Source organism: Hippoglossus hippoglossus, chromosome 19 (genome assembly GCF_009819705.1).
Source record: "Hippoglossus hippoglossus isolate fHipHip1 chromosome 19, fHipHip1.pri, whole genome shotgun sequence".
NCBI classification, from domain to species: domain Eukaryota; kingdom Metazoa; phylum Chordata; class Actinopteri; order Pleuronectiformes; family Pleuronectidae; genus Hippoglossus; species Hippoglossus hippoglossus.
Window position 1 is genome coordinate 12,315,166 of NC_047169.1, and position 19,972 is coordinate 12,335,137.

At 40.9% G+C, this 19,972-nt stretch overlaps 2 protein-coding genes across 2 annotated transcripts in view; one reads left to right on the top strand and one right to left on the bottom strand.

Annotated features, from left to right (window-relative positions):
- Positions 1-7,857, top strand: part of fam20a (FAM20A golgi associated secretory pathway pseudokinase) — an 11,157-nt gene extending 3,300 nt beyond the window's left edge. Inside the window, exons 4-11 of the mRNA XM_034569973.1 lie at positions 1,665-1,743; positions 2,359-2,451; positions 4,051-4,166; positions 5,126-5,306; positions 6,503-6,612; positions 6,724-6,805; positions 6,890-6,949; positions 7,051-7,857. Coding sequence (XP_034425864.1) covers positions 1,665-1,743; positions 2,359-2,451; positions 4,051-4,166; positions 5,126-5,306; positions 6,503-6,612; positions 6,724-6,805; positions 6,890-6,949; positions 7,051-7,321 — 992 coding nt within the window. The 3' untranslated portion in view covers positions 7,322-7,857. The remainder of the gene's footprint in view (positions 1-1,664; positions 1,744-2,358; positions 2,452-4,050; positions 4,167-5,125; positions 5,307-6,502; positions 6,613-6,723; positions 6,806-6,889; positions 6,950-7,050) is intronic.
- A 1,854-nt stretch (positions 7,858-9,711) lies between these two features.
- Positions 9,712-19,186, bottom strand: LOC117752552 (cAMP-dependent protein kinase type I-alpha regulatory subunit). Its single transcript, XM_034569974.1, has 11 exons — positions 19,032-19,186; positions 17,237-17,452; positions 15,749-15,919; positions 15,490-15,581; positions 15,339-15,400; positions 15,189-15,235; positions 14,904-15,062; positions 14,592-14,652; positions 14,276-14,397; positions 12,780-12,861; positions 9,712-12,340 (listed from the first exon to the last, which is right to left on the bottom strand). The coding sequence occupies exons 2-11, from the start codon at positions 17,408-17,410 to the stop codon at positions 12,168-12,170; spliced, it is 1,143 nt and encodes a 380-aa protein (XP_034425865.1). The 5' UTR covers positions 17,411-17,452; positions 19,032-19,186; the 3' UTR covers positions 9,712-12,167.
- Positions 19,187-19,972: the final 786 nt, after the last annotated feature.

A 19,972-nucleotide genomic window follows, 5' to 3' on the forward strand; every position in this document is an offset into this window, starting at 1 on the left:
TTTTGTAAGGCTTGATGTTCTTTATCTCACTTCCTCATGTTGCGTAGCTGTATATTTTGTGTACATCGTGTTCGATCCCTGACTGTCTCCTTTGTTTAGCCTTTTTTTATGTTTCTCTCCTCTTCTCTGCTGTGCTCGGCGGCACCGCGACACACAAACACACTGCTGCCTTTGTGATAGTGAGGATTTTGTTTTTCATTTGGCACCAGAAGTCAGATTTGTATAAGACACATGCTCTGGGCAAAGAAATAAAAAGAAAACAAAACAAGCCTTCATTTATGTTCAAAGGCGGCACTCTTAATTAAATGTTGAAAGGTTTAGAGTGAAGCCTCTTTTCAGGCTTCAACCTACAAACCAACCGCCACCTACACTGTCATCTTTTTTTTCTCTGTCCTCTCTCCTCCTTCCCCCCTGCACTTACAGGCACTTACAGGTTGTCATAGTAAATAAGAAAAGGTTCTGAATGACTTGCCTGGTAAAGTAAAGGTTAAAAAAAATGCGATGTCCTTCTGAGCTTCTTAGCATGAGGATCCAAACCAAAATTGCAAAATGTATGATCCTGGTAACTTTGGTAACAGTGTCGAGAAATCTTGCAGTTTTAAAGAAAGTGAAAATAAATCCTGGATCTGTCCCTTTGTCCACATCATCACCAAATTGTATATGGGTTCCCTCTTGGCCCATGTTTTATCCTTCTACCAAGTTTTGTGTAAATCTGTTCTCCAGTTTTTTCATAATCCGCCCTGTTGTTGTTGTGTTATCTTGCTCACAAACAGACCAACCAACAAACAAATGGACAGGAGTGAACACATAACCTGGTGGTAATGAAACAATGGATGGATGGAGCAGAGATCAGCTTTCAAATAACTGCCACAAATGCATGTAAAGGCTGCAGTTCACTTTTCAATGTAGAAATATAAACATAAATGCAAACTGGATTGAAAAAGGTGCACATTTCTTTAAATAACAGTTTTATATTTAGTATTTTTCTCCCAACAACATACCCTCACACAGCTCGATATGGACGTGAAGTCAGCTATGCTGCATGTTTTTGTCCTGCCTGTGCCTCAGCACTGCTGCACAGTAAAGTAACAGACCACACATCTCTCACTGCCAAGAAGAAATGCAACAAAACAATCTGTTTAAATTTAACCTTCGTGAGATTTTCATTACTTCAGTCACCAAAGAGCGACAGTGCACGGTGGCCACGGAGGAAGTTTGGTCCCCTTTGATTAATTTCCAGAAGAAAAAAGAAGAGATTGTAAACTCTTGTACTCTGAGTTGGAGTTTGACGGCGTGCAGCAGGAGGAGACCTGTGTGTGGTCAGCCTGGCCTGCTGTTGTGACTGTACTATGCAGAGCGACAGAGAACGAGGGACGCTACAGTCGCAGAGAGAGTGAAAACTAACCGACCAACCCCCAATTACTGTAACACAGGGAGCAGCCAGAGCTGGAAACTGTTCCACAGTTTGAACTGACCTCCGGGGATTTAAGCTAAAAAACAAATAATTACTTTGTTACCTGTTGCTCAGTGTTTGTCATGTTTTCAGCATTCAAACACACAATTCAAGGAGTTGTCTGTCTGTTTCTATAAACTGTATTGTAAAGGAAATGTGTGTATGAAGACCTCATGCTTCATATTTTCTTCTTATTGTCTCTTTATTACAGTGGTGAAACCCAGTGGGCATCACCTGAAACTGGCTCTGAAGATGCAGAACTTTGCCAAGGCCATGTTCAAACCAATGAGGTGAGGCCTGAGTCGTCATGTGAAGAGTCTCTGTCTTAATTTGCCTTAGATCACTTCAATAAGTTGTTGATACAAGCGAATGCAGATGAGTTGTGATCATGCAAACAGCTTATTCCAGTTCCAGGAACCAGGATATCAGCGGCAGGTAAACACCTTTCTTAAATGCCTGAAGGGTAGTGAAGAATACTTCATTTCAGGATGCTTTGTATTTCGTTCCTTGACCAATAGCTGAGGCTGATTTTCTGAACAATCTCGTTGAATGTGAAGCAAAATCCAGTCGGTCGGGAGAATAACCATTTTTTTCAGTTCCAAATGCCAAATGCCAAATTGTGAATAGAAAAACTAGATAAGGGTAAAAACCAGGATTCTAATGTATGAAAACACACTCGATTCCAGATATTTGTTGGGTGAAGAATCAAGATTTCTGTCCCACCAACACAAAGAATATGTGGTTCTGGAGTCTGTGTCCATGAAAATGTTAAATTAGATTACATTATATTACAGGGTATTATCTCAGGTCGTGTGCTATATAGTTTGTGTGAGCCAAAATCATCTAGTATCTGTGAAAATTACAGTATTTGTTGTGTTGATTATATGTGTGTGTGTCTGTGTCAGGCAGCAGAGGGATGACCAGACTCCAGAGGACTTCTTCTACTTCGTTGACTTCCAGAGGCACAATGCAGAGATCGCTGCCTTTCACCTGGACAGGTGCAGCTTCATCAGCTCCTCTTTGTATTCTCTGTTTTACTATCTCTGTCACACATTCACTAATGTCTTTCATTGGACCCTCTATTTTAAACCGAGGAAAAGTTAAGACTGAAAACAATCAACAACAAACAATTGAATCTTAATTATTTTAGCCACACTAAATGATGCACACATCAGGTTGAAATTGTATTTGTTCAGTGTCTAAAAACCTGAAAATACTGTGATTTTGTGTTTACTGTTAATAAGCATATTAATATAATATATACAATGATCATATAAGGTAGTTAATATGGTAACCATTAGGCTATACCTGTTAGCAGGCTGACATGAGCATGCATTTCACTGCTTTGCTTAGGTAAAGCCTCTAAGTACTGTAGACTATACAATTTATAAAATGACCAAAAAATAAAATACATTTGTAATGTGTCGCAGAGGAGCGGGGATGACAATGCAGAGATATGGCAGCACTTTTGTAATAGGATACCTCTGATATACAACAAATAAATAAATTCAGTTAGAAATACATACACTTGTGCGGCCACACACACGCAGACAGACACACACTCAACATATATATATATATATATATATATATATTTCCTGGCGCTGACAGAGAAACTACCCAACCCAATCCACAAAGATTGCAACATGTTCGCAACCATTTTTGCAACCTACGATTTCCCAACTCGCTGATCAGAGTAAACCACAGTCACATTTTAGATACTCCATATCTACACACACACACACACACACACACACACACACACACACACACACACACACACACACACACACACACACACACACACACACACACACACACACACACACACACACACTCACCGTACGTCGTTGTGTAATAGTACATTAGCTGAGATGAGGTGATTCACTGTGAAATACAGTCATCTGAGCCAGACAGTGTCATTAGGCAGCCAGTCATCACTTCACCACAAAAGACACGTCAACAACTCAATCCCTGTAATTCCACCTTCAAATATTATTGTTGTACAGTGTGCATCTGCTCATATTCAAAAGTCGATGAGGTTTCACATGTAAGAATCATTAAGGTTCTAACTGTCACCCAACACAAACAAGACAGAGACCACATCTCTGCCCTCTCCTATTTGTAATTTATGGCGTTTGGTTTGTTATCTGTTGCAGTGTGACACCTCTCTGCTGTGTCTGACTTTTCTGCCAGAAGCCTTTATCGTTTATCGCTCGCAATCAGTAGGTGAGGAATGCCGGAATTTTGAGAAACAGCAACTCAGCTGCGCACAGTGATTGTTGTGTGATTACAGTTTGTGAGACGCGAGTGAAATATGGCCCTCGGGGAGGTATACGTTTTTAGCAGTGTATATGAACACAGCCAGTCTGGCAGAGGATGTCAATAGGATACATTCATTGATAAGAATCAGTAGAAACCCACCGTGGGCTCCTGTGAAATGAGGTAAGAGATACCATCATCTCCAGGGGGTTCACATTACACTTACATAAGCATGAACTCTGTGAACTGTAAACTTTTCCTCGCACTTGCAAAAGCAAGAAGTTATTTTTTTTTTGCAATGGGCTTTTTCAGAATTTGATCAATGTTTTCAATAGGATCCTGGACTTCCGGAGGGTCCCGCCTGTAGCTGGCAGGCTGGTTAACGTCACAGGAGAAGTCCTCCAGGTCACGCAAACCGAAGACCTACGAGCTGTCTTCTTCACCTCCCCAGGTAAAGCACCAGCAGACCGCTTTTTAAGTTTCTTGGCAGGAGTTAGATGAGCAGATCAGCACCACTCCTGTGTTTGTCGGTTAAATATAAAGCTAACCGTTAAAGCAAGCAGGTAGTTGGCTTAGCCCTCCCTTTTCCTTCAAGACAGGAAACTTGGGGAAATCACAGACTGCAAAGATGGACGACACTTTCTGCCACTAACCATAAATGAAGCCAAAATATCCCGGAAATGAACGCTGACATTTTGCACCGATTACATCATTTGGAGCTAAAACAAGCACTTAACCAATCATGAGTCAGTCTCAACAGTCAATCATGATGTTTCTCCCTGTTTTTATATCTTAAAATAACTTTAAAAAAACAACAACTCATGAACAAACATCAATGTGATAGGAACTACCTAAAAACATTCGATTTTTTTAGTTTGGTCCATGTCTCATCTACTAACATGGAGGAAGCAAGGTTTATAACCTATGCTGCAGCCAGCCACCATGTTGTCCATCTTTATAGACAGTCTATGGAGGAAGCAGCTAGTCTTTCCTGTCATCAAACAGATATAAGAGTGGTATAAATCTTCTCATTTAACTCTGCCAGAAACTGAATCATCTTATTTTTCTAATGTTGAAGCATAAACAATATTTGGGGTTGCAAACAAATTTCTGCTATAAATGCTCTTATTCATTTCGAGGGTGAACAAATATAAATTATAAATAAATAAGATAATATTTGATTTTCAGTAACTGTAATATCAGCACTATGCCACTATATGTTAACAAGCAAAGCACATACAAGCCTACGCCTCCCTGTCAGTTATTTTGGTTCTGGTTTGATGTTTCTTCTCGCCGGTGATTCGACATCCAGCTGTAGGGGAAGGCCGAGCTGATCAAAAACCGTGTAATTACATGTGAACAGGAAACTCATTTGGTATTCCACTGTTTTTTGCTCCGTTCCCCAAACAGCGAACAACACATGCTTCTTTGCCAAGTGCCTGTACGTGTGCAAGACGGAATATGCAGTGTGCGGGAGCCCTGACCTGCTGGAGGGCTCCATGTCTGCCTACCTGCCCGGCCTCAGCATTTCCCCCCGCATCTCCATCCCCAACCCCTGGGTACGATCGTACACTTTCACCGGACAAGAAGAGTAAGACCTCAACCTCAGCAGAGGAATCTCATTTTATCTCACTAGTGCAGTGCCCGTTCCAAACCTGCCAGTTTGGAATGGGCTGTTTGTTTAAAATTAGTTAAAGCTGCCGAGCTACTTCAGAATTATTCCTTATCAGTGAGTTCTCCTCAAACAGTTCTACAAAATACTGTCACTTTTCATTGTTTGTGTACTTGACGTTGTTTGCAGAGATTTTTATAAACAGTCTATGCTGCAGATTGAATTTAGAAAACTTTGTGTTCATCCTACCTGGTTTATCTGCAAGGAAGATTTTATAGTCAATGTTTTCAACAAAATGTTTATCCCTGGTGTTTTGTTTTTTTTCATACATTGCATCTCGGCTATTTCAGTGGTCGGTTATAAAGCCAACACAATCTTCAAACCCAAGTTTTAACCAAGTGAAAGATCTGTAATTCACCTTGACATAAAGCATCGGAGCAGCAAAACTTTGTGCTTTTGCTTTGACGACCTATTCAAATTGTATTAATATCGAACATGTTGTGTGTTCAAATCGCACAAAATTCCACATTGCACTTCCTCAGGGCCTTAACAAAACACAAATCAAGTGTGAAGTTGGCAAGACGAGCGGTTCACGAGGTATTCGGGTCACATACAGACAGACAGACGTTATGGAATTATTTGGTGGCTGAGAAGGTTGGTGGCCTTTAGCAAGATTATAAGATCTAGCATTTTCAAAATAAAGTGAAAGGCCACATTTCCCATAAATCCAGTTAATACCGGACTAAATTGGATGTTTGTGTCTTTGTTCAAAGACTTTTTTCTCTTTTATGCTTTTTCACTCCACTGTTTTTGTAAACCCACAGGGACAATTTGCACCAGACGAACTGAGACCTCTTCCTGTTTTGTGCAATAAATAAGCTAACCGGCACCTAGTGACACATAACACGAAATGCAGCGTATAGAGGCTCCTCATTATTTCTTAGATGCTGTTGTTGTGGTGCATCATTAGGATAATTCCTCAAATACAAAATTTGCCAGGCCATGATTTAAAACACGGCACGTCAAACCAAATGTTGCAGCGAAAAAAGGTTGTGAGGACTTAAAGAAGCAATTACGGACTCTGTTTTGTCACATTGTTACAGATATGTTTGTTCATTTCACATAAGAGTATATAATATTCGTCTCATTTCTCTTTGTGTGTGTGGGTTTTAAAGGTGGAAAGTGAATCCGTTCTACTGTGACACCATAAAGAAGCTGTATCCGTATAACTCCGGCAACAGGCTCCTCAACATCATCGACATGTCCATCTTCGACTTCCTTACAGGTATTTTATTCCACCAACACTTTATCTACTCTTCGTATATCCAGCAGGTCTGTCAGTATCCGAACCCATCTCACCTCGTGTCTCAGTGAAAGTTGTGACGCTCGTTTGCAGGTAACATGGACAGACACCACTATGAGGTTTTTACCAAGTTTGGGGATGAAGGATTCCTCCTCCACTTGGACAATGCCAGAGGGTGAGAAGAGAGCATTGTCGTGGATTCAAATATTGTGAAATTGTTTGAGAGCATCCTTCATGACGCACAGCATCATGTGTTCAGGTTTGGGAAGCACGCTCAAGATGAGATGTCCATCCTGGCCCCATTAACTCAGTGCTGCATGTAAGTAAAAAGCAGCAGGACCAGCTTTTATTTCTGTGGATCCAAATGAATTCACTCGAAACAAAAAATGTTGTATTCCATCTTCTCCATTCCCTTCTCAGGATAAAACGCTCCACGCTGCTGCGGCTCCAGGTCCTGGCCCAGCCAGAGTTCAGGCTCAGCGACGTGATGAGGGAGTCCCTGGAGGGAGACCCTTTACAGCCGGTCCTGACGGAGCCCCACCTCCTGGCGCTGGACCGCCGGTTACAGAAGATCCTCCGGGGGGTCCGGCGGTGCATCCGGCGGCTGGGGGAGGAGGAGGTGATCACTAAGGACTTTGTCAAATCCACAGAGAGACCTCAGACTGTGACAGAGATGGAAAGGACCAGGTAACAGAGGAGGACAGGCTCGTCTCAGGGCACAGAGGACTTCATGGTGAAGCTCAGTCACCTGGTGAGCAAACAGGGATCTCATGGTTTTGATTTAAGGAACAAGCCATAAAAGGAAAATGCTGTGAAGACTGATTGAGGAAGTTCAGAACGTGAATCACTGCAGGCCTTGCATTCCAATCACCGAGCGAGCTCATGCTTTTATTTTCTTTATGGTCATAAATGAATTAAAACCTTTTAAGGATCGACTAAAGACTAACTTGACCTGAAGAAAGCAGTGATGCTGTTTTCAGGCATTTGGTGACCTCCGGATAATCTCCTGTGTGAGAACGCAAATGTCTGAGTGGGAGGCTCCAGACTTTCTCTGGAGTTTCTGCTTTAGTTAAAACTCTGGAGAATGTCCGAATGACCCCTGTGAGGAAAAAAAGCAGGATATTCACCACTGGATTCACCTCAAATGAGCGGGCAACAGAAGTGGAAAACTGAAAAAACTGAATGAAGATGTCAAGAGAGCTATTGGTGATAAGGGCCGACACCGGTGTTGATGTCCCGTAAACAAAAACCTTACGTCCTGCTTCTGCCTGCTGCGCCCCCCCTCGCCTGAACACTGCAGATTCTTGTGTTGTTGTCAACGCCTGAGCGGAGAATCTTCAGCTGGGCTGCTCATGTGTGAAAGGAAAACTCTGAAGAAAGTACGGGCCCAATTGTGCGGACATTCTCCGGAGTTCATGTCCGACAATGCCTCTATAGATGAATGCAGATTTCACACTCTCACTGTCAAACACATTAAGACCAGTGAAGGAGTTCATGCGAGAGCGCTGCGATGCACCGGGTCAGTTGTTTGAATATTCTGACTGTGGACAGACAGATTTCTGTGGCGTCAATGTGATGTTAGAAAGAGGAAATAAAGTTATTTTAAGTGATGACTGTGTGAGTTTTGTAGAACAATCATCACCTGTAAATAACAGTGTCAGTTGTATGTGTCAGTGAGAAAAGTGGCTCCTCCTAAACTGTCATTGAGTTCACTCCACCCTAGTTTCCAGACTTGTAATCCCTCTGTCTCATCAGAGCATTTAAAGAGCTTTACGACAGCACTGTCAACTAAAACAGGCTAAGACGGAGACACGGCAAACCCAAAGCAACCGACACACGTGTGTTGTTACAGCGCTGCTATAAATCTGAACCAGTTATAAATGTGTTTTCATGTCAGAACTTTAGTCTTCTCTGTTTTATTTGTTCTTAATCAAAGTAAGAAACAACCACAGCTACTTTAAGGAAACACTGTTGGTGAATTCTGCCAAATTAGAAGCAGCAGGGGGAGCCTGACAAGCATCAAGATCATAAAACATGCTCTCAAGCACAAATACATGAATTGAACTTCACTAAAAACTCAGCAGCAGGAATAAAGATTCTTGAATCTCGTCACATGTGAAGGATGACTGATTAAAATATCAAGGAACAGCCTGAACTTTTCTCAACCCAAAATAACTACGATACTACGAGCAATCATTTCGAAGCAGCAATGTTGCTGTTTCTCAAGTACAATTAATACGGTTAATTATAATCTTAAAAGTTTCAAACTTTTGATCATCATTAGAAAATATCACTGCATGGAAATATGATCTAAGATGTCAGAAGTCATAAATATCCTCCTAGGGAAGGACAATTAGACGATGTACCATAAACACAGGGCGAACACAAATAAAGTCAAACACACTTTTAATACCACTTGAAATTAAATTGAAGACCAGAGTTGAAAAACATACCAAAAAAAAAATTAGGAACCATTCCATCTGAATTCCAGAAAATGTAATTCTTCTCTTTTTAAGGAGTTTTGTTTGTAAAATTGAAGAAAACTTTTGAGGGACCCATATCTACCCTGTTTTAAATAATGAATTTACAAGAGAGGAATGATAGAAGTTGTGTATTTAAAATGTATCGGCATCGATTTGAATACAGCAAGTGTTTTTGAGCAGGAATGAGTGAATACAAGAGGCTTTGAATTCCTTAGACTGAGGGTAGAATTACGTTTCCCCCTGGTGGACAAATTTCATATTACATATTTTTTTTAATGGGCCAGCAGGTACAAAACAGTTTCTCACCCTCAGCGCCAAGTCAGGATGTCAACTTGGACTCTAGGAAACTACATTTTTCACTACCATCTTATAGTTTACATACCAAACATACCAACAGAACAACGATCAGCAGATGACTCCATAATGAAAATGATTACTAGTTGAAGCTGTAAGTGGATTGTCTTCCTGACAAATTGCACCTGATTGAATTTTGTTACATTAGAAGCGTTTTGACAATAAGCATCATGACCTCGACCATGTCCCAGCAAGAGTAACACAAGTATTAAAAAAAGAACGAAGCCTGAGACGAAACAGAATCATTTTTACTTTTTTATTGCTTAAACTGCCATCTGGAACAATCTATACCAAAAGGATAAACATCTTTGCACATACAGGAGGTCAAACTGAATACAGGGTAGAATAGAAAAAGAATGGTCCTCTGATCGCCTGCTGCTCTCTCTCGAGCGGCAGGTCTAACAAACTCACTGAAGGTCGGGCTAGCAGGAGTGACCGACTACTACTGTAAGCCCAGGTAAGGTAAGCTAAGGCAAACCGGGACGATTGCAGTGTGGCTAAAAACATTTTGGAATAAAACCGGTGATGTCGCTATTTACAGGAAAACAATACGTCGACAAAAAGGTGCATGAAACCCTCGCCCCTAACAGTCACTTCCTGTGGATCAGGATCAACACAAATCCGCATGTAACCACATCCACAAGGACAACCCGAGGGCTAAGGGAGGAAACACGTGAAGATGCTCAAATAACTGTAAAGAAAGAAAAAAAATGTCTGTGAACGAAAACTCTCATCGCTAATCTGACGACCCTGCAATCGGCACCAAAATCAAATCGTTTTGGACGTACAAACACACATCTCGGTTCCGAGCGAGTACAAGTGCTTTGAATGAGACAAAAACAAAAGAAAAGAAATAGAAACAGAGATGTGACTGGTTCTGGGTGGTTTCTGGTAAAAGACAGTGAAGCAGGAATGAAGAGTTGAGCTGAAAATCCAGAAGTCAACATTGTGTGATTTGGTAAAGATCTTTTCAAAAAAATAAAAGAAAAAAAAGAAAGAAAAAGACTTAACATTTTATCTAAATAGTCATGAAGCAGTTAAGCTAGGGAGTAACAAACCAAATATTTGACAGAGTTCCTGCTTCTGCACGCAGCTGCAGGACACTTTTTTTTTTTTTAGTTTTTTTCTTTTTAAATTCACGCTTCCATTCATACCGGATCACTGGATGCCTAAAACATCATGCCAAGTAAGCATAGAGAACAGATCACAAGCTACTCTGATGAGAAGACAGCCACCTTTTTCAAATAGGCAATAAGCAATGACACTAGTTTTAAATAAATATCTGCTCACGCTGCCCGTCAGCTCGCCTGTGATGCTTCCATACATAAATACTTCGGATGTCCTGAAAATCCACAAACCACCTGGTTTGCTTAAACTTTTTTTTTCTTCCAAGACGTCACTTCAATAAACCTGTATTTACCCTTTTGATCTATTGTTAAAAAGTTTGAAACCCATGACGTTTTACACAATACAATTACATACTGTTTTGTCAAGAAGAAGCATTTATTTACTTTGTGGCACTGGACACCTAAAATAGAATTTATGGAAAAATAAGTGTTTACAAAAGACAGTTAAACATATTTTTTTAAGATCACCATCACTCCAAACCATAAGTTTATCATTTCGTCAATGATAGTAATAGAACAATGATCGATTTTTCTATACTATGATAATATTTTGATTACAAACCATAGCAGAAGAGTGACCAAGTTATTTGGTATATACTAAAAAAATGAATACTGAAATACACTTAATACTCTTGTTTTTTTTTCCCTCTCTTTTTTACTTTTTTTCCCTCAGAGTAGTCAAGGCAGTTCTTGTATGGTCATTCTACCGATTAAGAGGATGATAAGGGTAATAATAACTATTTCCTGTTTTTGGGGCTTCAAATAGCCAGGGGAACAGAACACGCACTGCATTTCCACAGCTATGCATCTTTGCGTTTTTAAAAATAACCAACATTTGGCACTAGCCTGGTAGCTGCACAATTAAATAAGGACCTTTAAGTTGCACAAGCTCTCCCAAACTAAGCAAAAAATCACCAATCTCATCATACCAATCACAACGGTAACCATAAAAGAAGAAACGGAGCTTCAGGTCGCAGCTGAAACCTAAAAACTAAACTCGAAGCAGTCAAATACTTCCTGCCTCCTACAGTTTCTAGGTTCTGCTCTACACTGTTCATCTGACTGATGTCAAAAAAGAAAAGCTCGGGGGAAAAAAATCAGTCCTCTTCGCTTCAACCTACAACATAATTCTGTAACAAAGCGCCAATGTAAAGTTTGATTGTCCTGTCTCATCAGTGTGAGACCCAAGTGTCCTTCAGATCTCCTAACAATCCTGTTATGTGTTTTAATTCAAAAATAAAACCATAACCAGCAAATACATTTATAACATAATTAACGTGATGTAACTGTGCCTACAAGGTAGCGTACAGCAGCTGGTACAAGCGCTGGTGAATGGCTAAAAGTCACCTCTGCCTGACGGGTGGCAACAACGAAATCATCCGTGTGGAAAACAAAGAGGGAGGAGGAGAAAAAGTGAACAGAAAGAAGAAGAAGAAAAGTGACAAAAAAGCAAATTGCATTGGTGGACCCTGGGTCTAAAAGGAGAGAGGGAGAGGAGAGGGTGGGGGGGTGGAGGAGAGGGAGGTAGGGGGGGGGGAGGAGGAGGAGGAGGAGGAGGAACGAGACGCCCCCTTCAGACAGACAGCGAGACGAAGCTGTTGTACTGCTGGATGTTACGTTTGAGGATGTCGGAGCAGGGACCCAGGACGCGCTCGAAGCGAGGCCGGTCGAGCTTGACACACTTGAGGGGGCCGCGGGCGACCACGGTGGCAGCACGGGGACGGTTCATCAACAGAGCGATCTCACCTGGGGAGCGCAGACAAACACAGACTTTTTAAAATCTAGCTCTGATTTAACCATTTGTATTCTTTCATTATATTCTGTTTTTACTCTTTTCTCATCTTTAATGTTCTTATTTTTGTATTTGTGCTCTAATGTTGTTTGAACTTCAAACCACCTTTAATTATTTTCATTGTTTGCTTTCAATTCTTCCTTTTTAACCTGTAAAGCACTTTGTAACCATGTGTTTAAAAGGTGCCTGATAAGAAGTTTATTATTCCTTAATCTCCGTAAAAACAAACACCTTATTGTTGATCACGATAAACAGGACTTTACTCATACTTTCAAACCATTTTCAAACATATGTTAGAGACTCTTGTTCTCCTTTTTCAACACACATCACAAATTGATAGCACAAATCGATTAAAAGAAATCAAAGACTGCTGTGATTCTGTTTAGCTCTTACCAAAGTAGTCAGATGGTCCTAATCTCCCCACTTCCACAAACTCCTCGTTCTCTGAGCGACGCTGCAGCACAGCTGCAGAGCCCTAAAACCAAAAAGAAAACACACACACATGGATGATTTGAAGGTGCACCAGCTACATCTTCATAAGAGCGTATTCTCTGAATGACTAAAAAGCATCTGACATAAGTACATTGGTTTTGAAATTGGAAAATATAAGTTCAGGTTCATTAGTCAACCAATCACATGAATTCCTCTCAAGGAATTAATGACAAATCCATCATTACATGTAAATCATTAATAAAGCATTAGTTAGAAAATACAAAAGCATGTGTGGTTTTGATTTGTTTGTGCTTTTTTGATAGTGTTGCCAGTTAATTTTAGACCCTGACTTGTCACATTCAAACAACATATCAAGACAATTAAACAAATCAACACATACACAACAACACTGAACTGAGCAGGTTTTAAATATCTCAAGCTCAGTCACAAGCTGCTTTCAGACATGCAGTCCAGATATTTTCCGAAAAGTTTCTGGAGGGGCTGTATGTGAGAACGCAAAATGATACACACATGAAGTTGTCAATTTGAAAAGACAAACAGATTTGAGAGCTTTTGGTGATAAGGGAAGGCGTTGTGTACAAAAACATGTGATTTCCCTAGTGGAATTTACAAGTAATGTCCTGCCTCCTTCAGGCTCCACCCTGGCACCATCCCTCGCCTCAAAGTTCTGTACATTTTCCTGTTGTGGAGAACATGTCTGACCCGGACAATCTCCTGCTGCGTTCTTCATATGTGAAAGGCAAACTCTGGATGCAATTGTCCGGACATTATCCAGAGTTCATGTAAAGTGCCACCAGTTTAATACCCTTAAGCAAGAATGAATTTAATGCTTGGTTTTATCTTAGATTTGATCAAATTATGGCTGCAACTAAAAGGTTATTTATTTCTGTCAATAATTGCCTTAAATTATTGATTATTCAAAACTATAATTAAAAAACATGACCATCATAATTTCCTTGAATCAAAGGTCACATCCTCAAACTGTTTTATTGTCTCACCACCTAACAACAGTCACTTTACTGTAATAATGTAGCATTTCACAAGAAAAGTAACTTCAATAATGAAAATAGTTGCTGATGAATTTTCTGTAGATTGACGAATCATTTAATCAACTATATCAAATGCATGTTGAAGGTGGAGCAACATTTTCCAATCACCACCAGAGGGCGTGCGTGCGTGGATTGAAATAGTTCAACAGAAAACATGAAACAGCTTTAAGTCATGAGTGGATCCAACAATTGCTGAAGTGTTTGATTAAACTGGGCCACAGCTAAATACAGAACTGATGGAATAAAACCAGCAACAATGATGGACACCCCATCAACACTAATAAACTTCACGTGACATCTCCTCACACTTCCAGAGGTAAAATCCTGGTATTTGGGACAAAACCATCTAGCTTATGTGTGGAGAGAGTTAGTGATCGAGCGTTGTACCTCTAAGATGATGAAGAACTCGTCTCCAGGTTCTCCCTGCACGACAATCTTCTGTCCGTCCTCGAACTGGACGGGCTCCAAGGCATCAGCGACTGTCAGACGCTCCCACTTGTCAAGGGACTCTGAGGACGGAGAACACAGAAGAAAGTTCTAAACTGAGACGACGGACAAAAAAAGGTTTCATCTAAAAGTTTTGTTCTTAAGTGAGATATTTTTATATGCTCCTTCAGGTTATTTTAATCCCAGACGCAAACACAAGTGGCTTCTCTTCTTCTATTTTTACCTTGTGTCTAATTTCAAAATAAAATGGACCCACCTAGAATGGACACTTTCCTGAGGAATTCCTCATACATCTTCCTCTTTCTCAAAGTGCTTCCCTGAAGAGAAATATATTTGTATTAGTGTAATTGCATTAAAAAGAAAACGAAATAATTATAAGCTTGATGTAGCATCTCAGCATTAGAATCAATAAAAGTTAGATGATATGATATGTGGATATTAGTTAGTTACAGCAGGAACCAAAACTAATGTACACAGAAAATTAAAATAAAGAAAAAGAAACAAAACCTAAATGAACAGTGATCTTCCTTTACGTCAGACCCACGATAACAATAACATGCGTCCTCACCATGAGTATTCTCCTGTAGCTGTCTCTGTCGATGCCCCACAGCTTGACGTTGGTCTTGGCTCTGACTGTGGCCGCCCTCGGGGTGCCGTAGATCAGGGCCAACTCGCCAAAGCTGCCTCCTTCTCCGATGCTGGTCACCCATTCATTGTTCACATAGACCTGTCAGATTAGCAGGGTAGAAACCAATGGCCACAGATCAAATGGCAAAAAGGGAAAACTAAAAACGTCACATTTATATATGATTTAAACATTTAGGTCTATCCATGCTCAGAACCAGATACTCACATCCATCTCTCCTTGGTCGATGACATAGAAATTGTCACCTTCGTCACCTGTGTGTATACAGTGGTAGTGTTAATATCACAATCACACAAGGACATGTCTCAATCTGGATTAGTTTTTGTTGAATTTAACAGTGAAGAGATGTAACTTTACCCTGAAGAATAACAGTTTCCCCAGCGATGTAGGTGACTGGAAACATTGCATCGAATATGTCACTGAAAAAAAAAAAGATTTGTGAGCTGATCAACTGGTACAGTTACACAAATATCCAAACTTAAAAAACCAAGGAGGTGTTCACACATACCTCCTCTCATTGTCATCCAGGTGGGAGAAGAGCACATTCTTTTCAATAGCTTTGGCCAAGGCTGCCATCGTCTTGTAGTCTTTAGGAATGACCTTAGAAGACAACACACATTTATGACCCAAACTGCAGCCAGACACCAGGGGATGATCGAGACACTTTTGGAGACCCATCATGTTGTCCATCTTTATATTCAGTCTATGGTTGCCACACTCTAGTAGACTTCAAAGCTGTTTGCTCATGTGTGTATGTGTGCGTCTACCTTTCTGACATATGAGGCTGCATCTTCCTCTGTGTAAACCTCTGCGCTGAAGGCTCCTCTCCGCCGGCGACCTTTTACCACCGGGTTCATAGGTGGAGACACCTCCTCATCGCGTGAGTCTGAACGGGAATTGCTGGCCTTCTGTTGGTTCTGAATCTGCTTGGATTCCTCCTGAAAGGGAAGGAAGGGATGAAGCCGGTGAAAAAAAGAAAAAAAAAGAGCCCCATCGGGCAACAGGGTGACTAAACAGGTTAATTTATGCGTTTACAACATACAGAACACTACACATGAAAACATAAAGAGAAAACTAATAAATAAAATTTACATTCAATCCAGTGGTCAAACAAAATAACTGAGAAATACTACCGTGAGGTTCCTCCTTAAAATAACGCAGTGGTTTTTAACCACCAGAACATCTACAAACATATACTACAGTATATGCATATATATATATGTATATGTGTACATATATATGCATGTACTGTTGTACACTTCAAGAGGATTTCGAGGTCACCGTCAGGTGAGTATCTGTAAAAAATCTGATGAATAAAAAAGTGATGAACCTTATTCCACCATGATAAACTTATTTTCAATCAATTACTACTTTGAATTCAAAAGGTTTTGATTACATACATAGTTTCACGAGCCAATAAGTGATTCATAGTAATAACAATTTGTGAAATGTCATTTGTTGTATGTGGACTTGTCTGCTTTCATTTAATTTGAGGAGTTATTAAATCAAGTATTAGTAACTTTGCCCAACAAGATTTTTACTGATATAGTAAATGTATCTGGTTTTGACAACATAATATTAGGTTCACTTTGTACATTTTGTGCAGAAATGTTTGACATTAAAGTGGTGTCAGCATATTAGGTAGAGAGCTTATTATCTTGATTTGAATATATTACTATAACCTACTTAATTTTTGCTATGTGACTCTTGGACAAACTAACATATTCAATCACAACAATTTTTTAAAAAGCTACAGAAGCTCAAATCCAAAAACCTGATGGGCAAAAGTATTGATGACATCATATAAAAACATAGTGCTTGAACCTGAATGTCTGAGAAATCTCTCCGTCTGTGACATCTTCTGAGTTGAAAGGACAAAAGTATTAAATTGAGTTGGGGTTTTTTTTTTTACCGAAAAAAATAAAATAAATATGATCTGACCAAATATAAATAAATACAAATTAGGATTATGAAAATATTAGCAGTCCTAGGAGACAGATAGTAACTGTGTGGCGTGACATGAGTATGTGATGCTCAGCTTTCACTGTATAATGATTTTCTTTCTGTCCACTGACGAGTAAGGACAACCAAACAAAATCCAAAATCCAATAAAACACACACACACACACACACACACACACACACACACACACACACACACACACACACACACACACACACACACACACACACACACACACACACACACACACACACACACACACACACAAACACACAAACACACAAACACAAACCTTCTCCAGCCTCTCGAAGTACTCCCTGAGGAAGGCCATGGGCCTGTCTGGCCTGGAGGTGCACAGCTGGACAATGCAGTCCTTCAGCAGCTGTTGAATGTTGTGTTTCTGCACGTACTGCTCACACTCCCTCAGGCTCCGCTCCTCCTCACTGTTCGTACTTCCAGATGCCATGACGACAACTGCGACGCTGCTGTGTGACCTCTAACCTTTGTACTGGAGAGAGTGGACAGTAACGGGAAAAAGGGCTTGATTTCAGACCATCACTGAACAGCATGGACTAGCTGGGTTACTGGAGAGCGACAGTGAAATATAGTGTCAGTGTGTCATGGTGAGACGCGGACAGACAGAAAACCAGGGGAATGTGAGAAAAATAGAACCAGGGTGAGAAGGCACAGAGAGATGGGGGGTTGTTTTGGCTCAAAGTAGCCTGAGCGCTTCTACATGTGAGGAGTAAAAACTGGTCATATGATGCGATCACACATATCTGTCTAGAGACAACAAATTAGGACAGGCGCGCGCGCACACACACACACACACACAGACTCACAAATTTGTGTTGGGTTTATTTATTCAAAACAATTAAGAGCTCTTTACCACCCTGAATGAAGCCCTCTGTCACAGAGACAGTAACTAGCTAGAGCTGTAACAGTATCACAGCCGAGGCCTAATTTTAGACGAATGGTGAAGGCCAGTGAATCAATCCAGTGTGAAACAGACCAAAGCATAAAAGCAAGTGCATTTGCTCGAGGTTTCAACATTTCAAGACACAACACTGTTGCCGAGCAAAACCGCCCGACAGATCCCCGATCATCTGATCGACCTCAGTGATATCAGCTTGTTCAGAGAGTGCTCTGAGGAAAAAGGCTTGTGCTGTAACCAACAACAAGTGCGTTTAAGGTGAGAAACTGTAAATGAGTAAATGTAATTATGCCTACAGAGTCCTGTGGAGCGAACACTCTGCAAGTGTATATTGCGTGTGCATTAGTATAATAGGATTGGGATAATTTCTAATCTGACAAGGTCTAAGGGAGATTACTAGACATGTTATCAAAGATGAGGCTGGCACAGGCTCTGGGTCACTAACTACACTTGTGGAGGAAACTTGGCAGGCGTGCTTTGATCTAAACCCATACTACAGAAATAAATGATACTGCATTCAGACCATGTGGTAGAAATGAACGTGTCTCCGTTGTTTAATGTAAAATATCCACACTAGACAGCTAACGTGTGAACTGGTTAGTTCCTGAGCTGCAGCATCCTCCCTGCTGACACTGAGAACAGGGCTGTCAATTCAATCAGATACAACACGGCGATGCACGAATGACCTTGCTGAACAAGTGACAACAGCGAACAGAGGAGGATGGATGGTGTACGGAAACGCATGGTGTTCGAACGGAGTGAATGTCACCGCCTTTAGAGACGGTGTGAAGCGAATGCCCTGTGTGAACCATCGTCTAGGTCAGGAAGGCTTCATGAGGAGGCTGACGGCTGCAGCCAAGTAACTCCCAGCGACAGAAATGCCACCGAGCACACGTTCAAAAAAACAAGTGGACAACAAAAGGGCGATAGCAATGAATGTCGTGCACTTCAGCCTGAATGTTGTCGACGCGCGTAACGTTAGAGAGCGCGTCCAGTTTGATACCTAGCTTGCTAGCTCCGTGCAAAGGCAAAGCTCTCCTCTAATGACGCCATCTTGAGCTCTATCATAAACAAACGAGCGACGGAGGAAGCAAATTTCAGCCTGTTCAGAGGTCACACGCTCCGCGCAACGGGGAGAGACGCGGATACTCACGGGAAAGTGTAAGAATTCCTGCCGAGCCCTTCGCTAGAGACTCGGGATGGACGATGTTTTTCAGGAGCGAACCGTTACCAGATCCTCCTCGCTTCGATTTTTTTTTTCCCCGAGCCCTGGACCGCTGCCCCACCGGATACGGCTAGCAGCCAATCAGCGGCCGCCACTGACGTCAATTCTCCTCGTTCTGACATGTGAGCCCGTAACCCCTGGCAACCTTAAAGGGAACCGCGCGGAAATCGTGACGTCAAGGAAATCGCTCGGCAATAAAAAAAGAAAAAAATCGATTAATAACCTGATTAAATTTAACCTTGATTATAGGAAACTCTCGTCGCTGTTTTTATTTAGAGATTAGTGGTGATCCCCTGAAGTCTTCTCGTTGCATTTAAAAACATGAGGGCACTCTTTAAAGGGATAGTTCACCCAAAAATGAAAATTCCCTCATTATCTACTCACCACTATGCCGATGGAGGGGGCGGGGGAAGTGTTTGAGTCCACAGAACACTTTCAGGGTTAAACAGTGTTGCAGCCAAATCCAATACAATTGAAGTAACTGGTGATCAATTCTTCAATGTAAAAAAACTACACCACAACTCCTGTCGTGTCATCCAAATGTCCATAAGCCCCGATATTCAAATTTGACTCAAAATGAAACCCTCATGACGCTGTCATATCCAAACACGATAGAGAACTTGTGGTGGCCTTCAGTTTTCATAAAAACTCAAAAGGTGTTTAGTTTGTCCAGTTTTGACTACTGTAAAAAAACAAACATGGCGGCCTCCGTAGAGAGGACCCGCTCCCAGTGTAAATATAAAGTATTTAAATATAAAGGGCCCTTTCTAGGGTAAAGACAATTCGTACAATTTAGACAAAACACACTAGTGAAAACTAGGATTATTGTATATTCAATTTTTGCCAGTAGATGATGTAGTTGTAGTTTA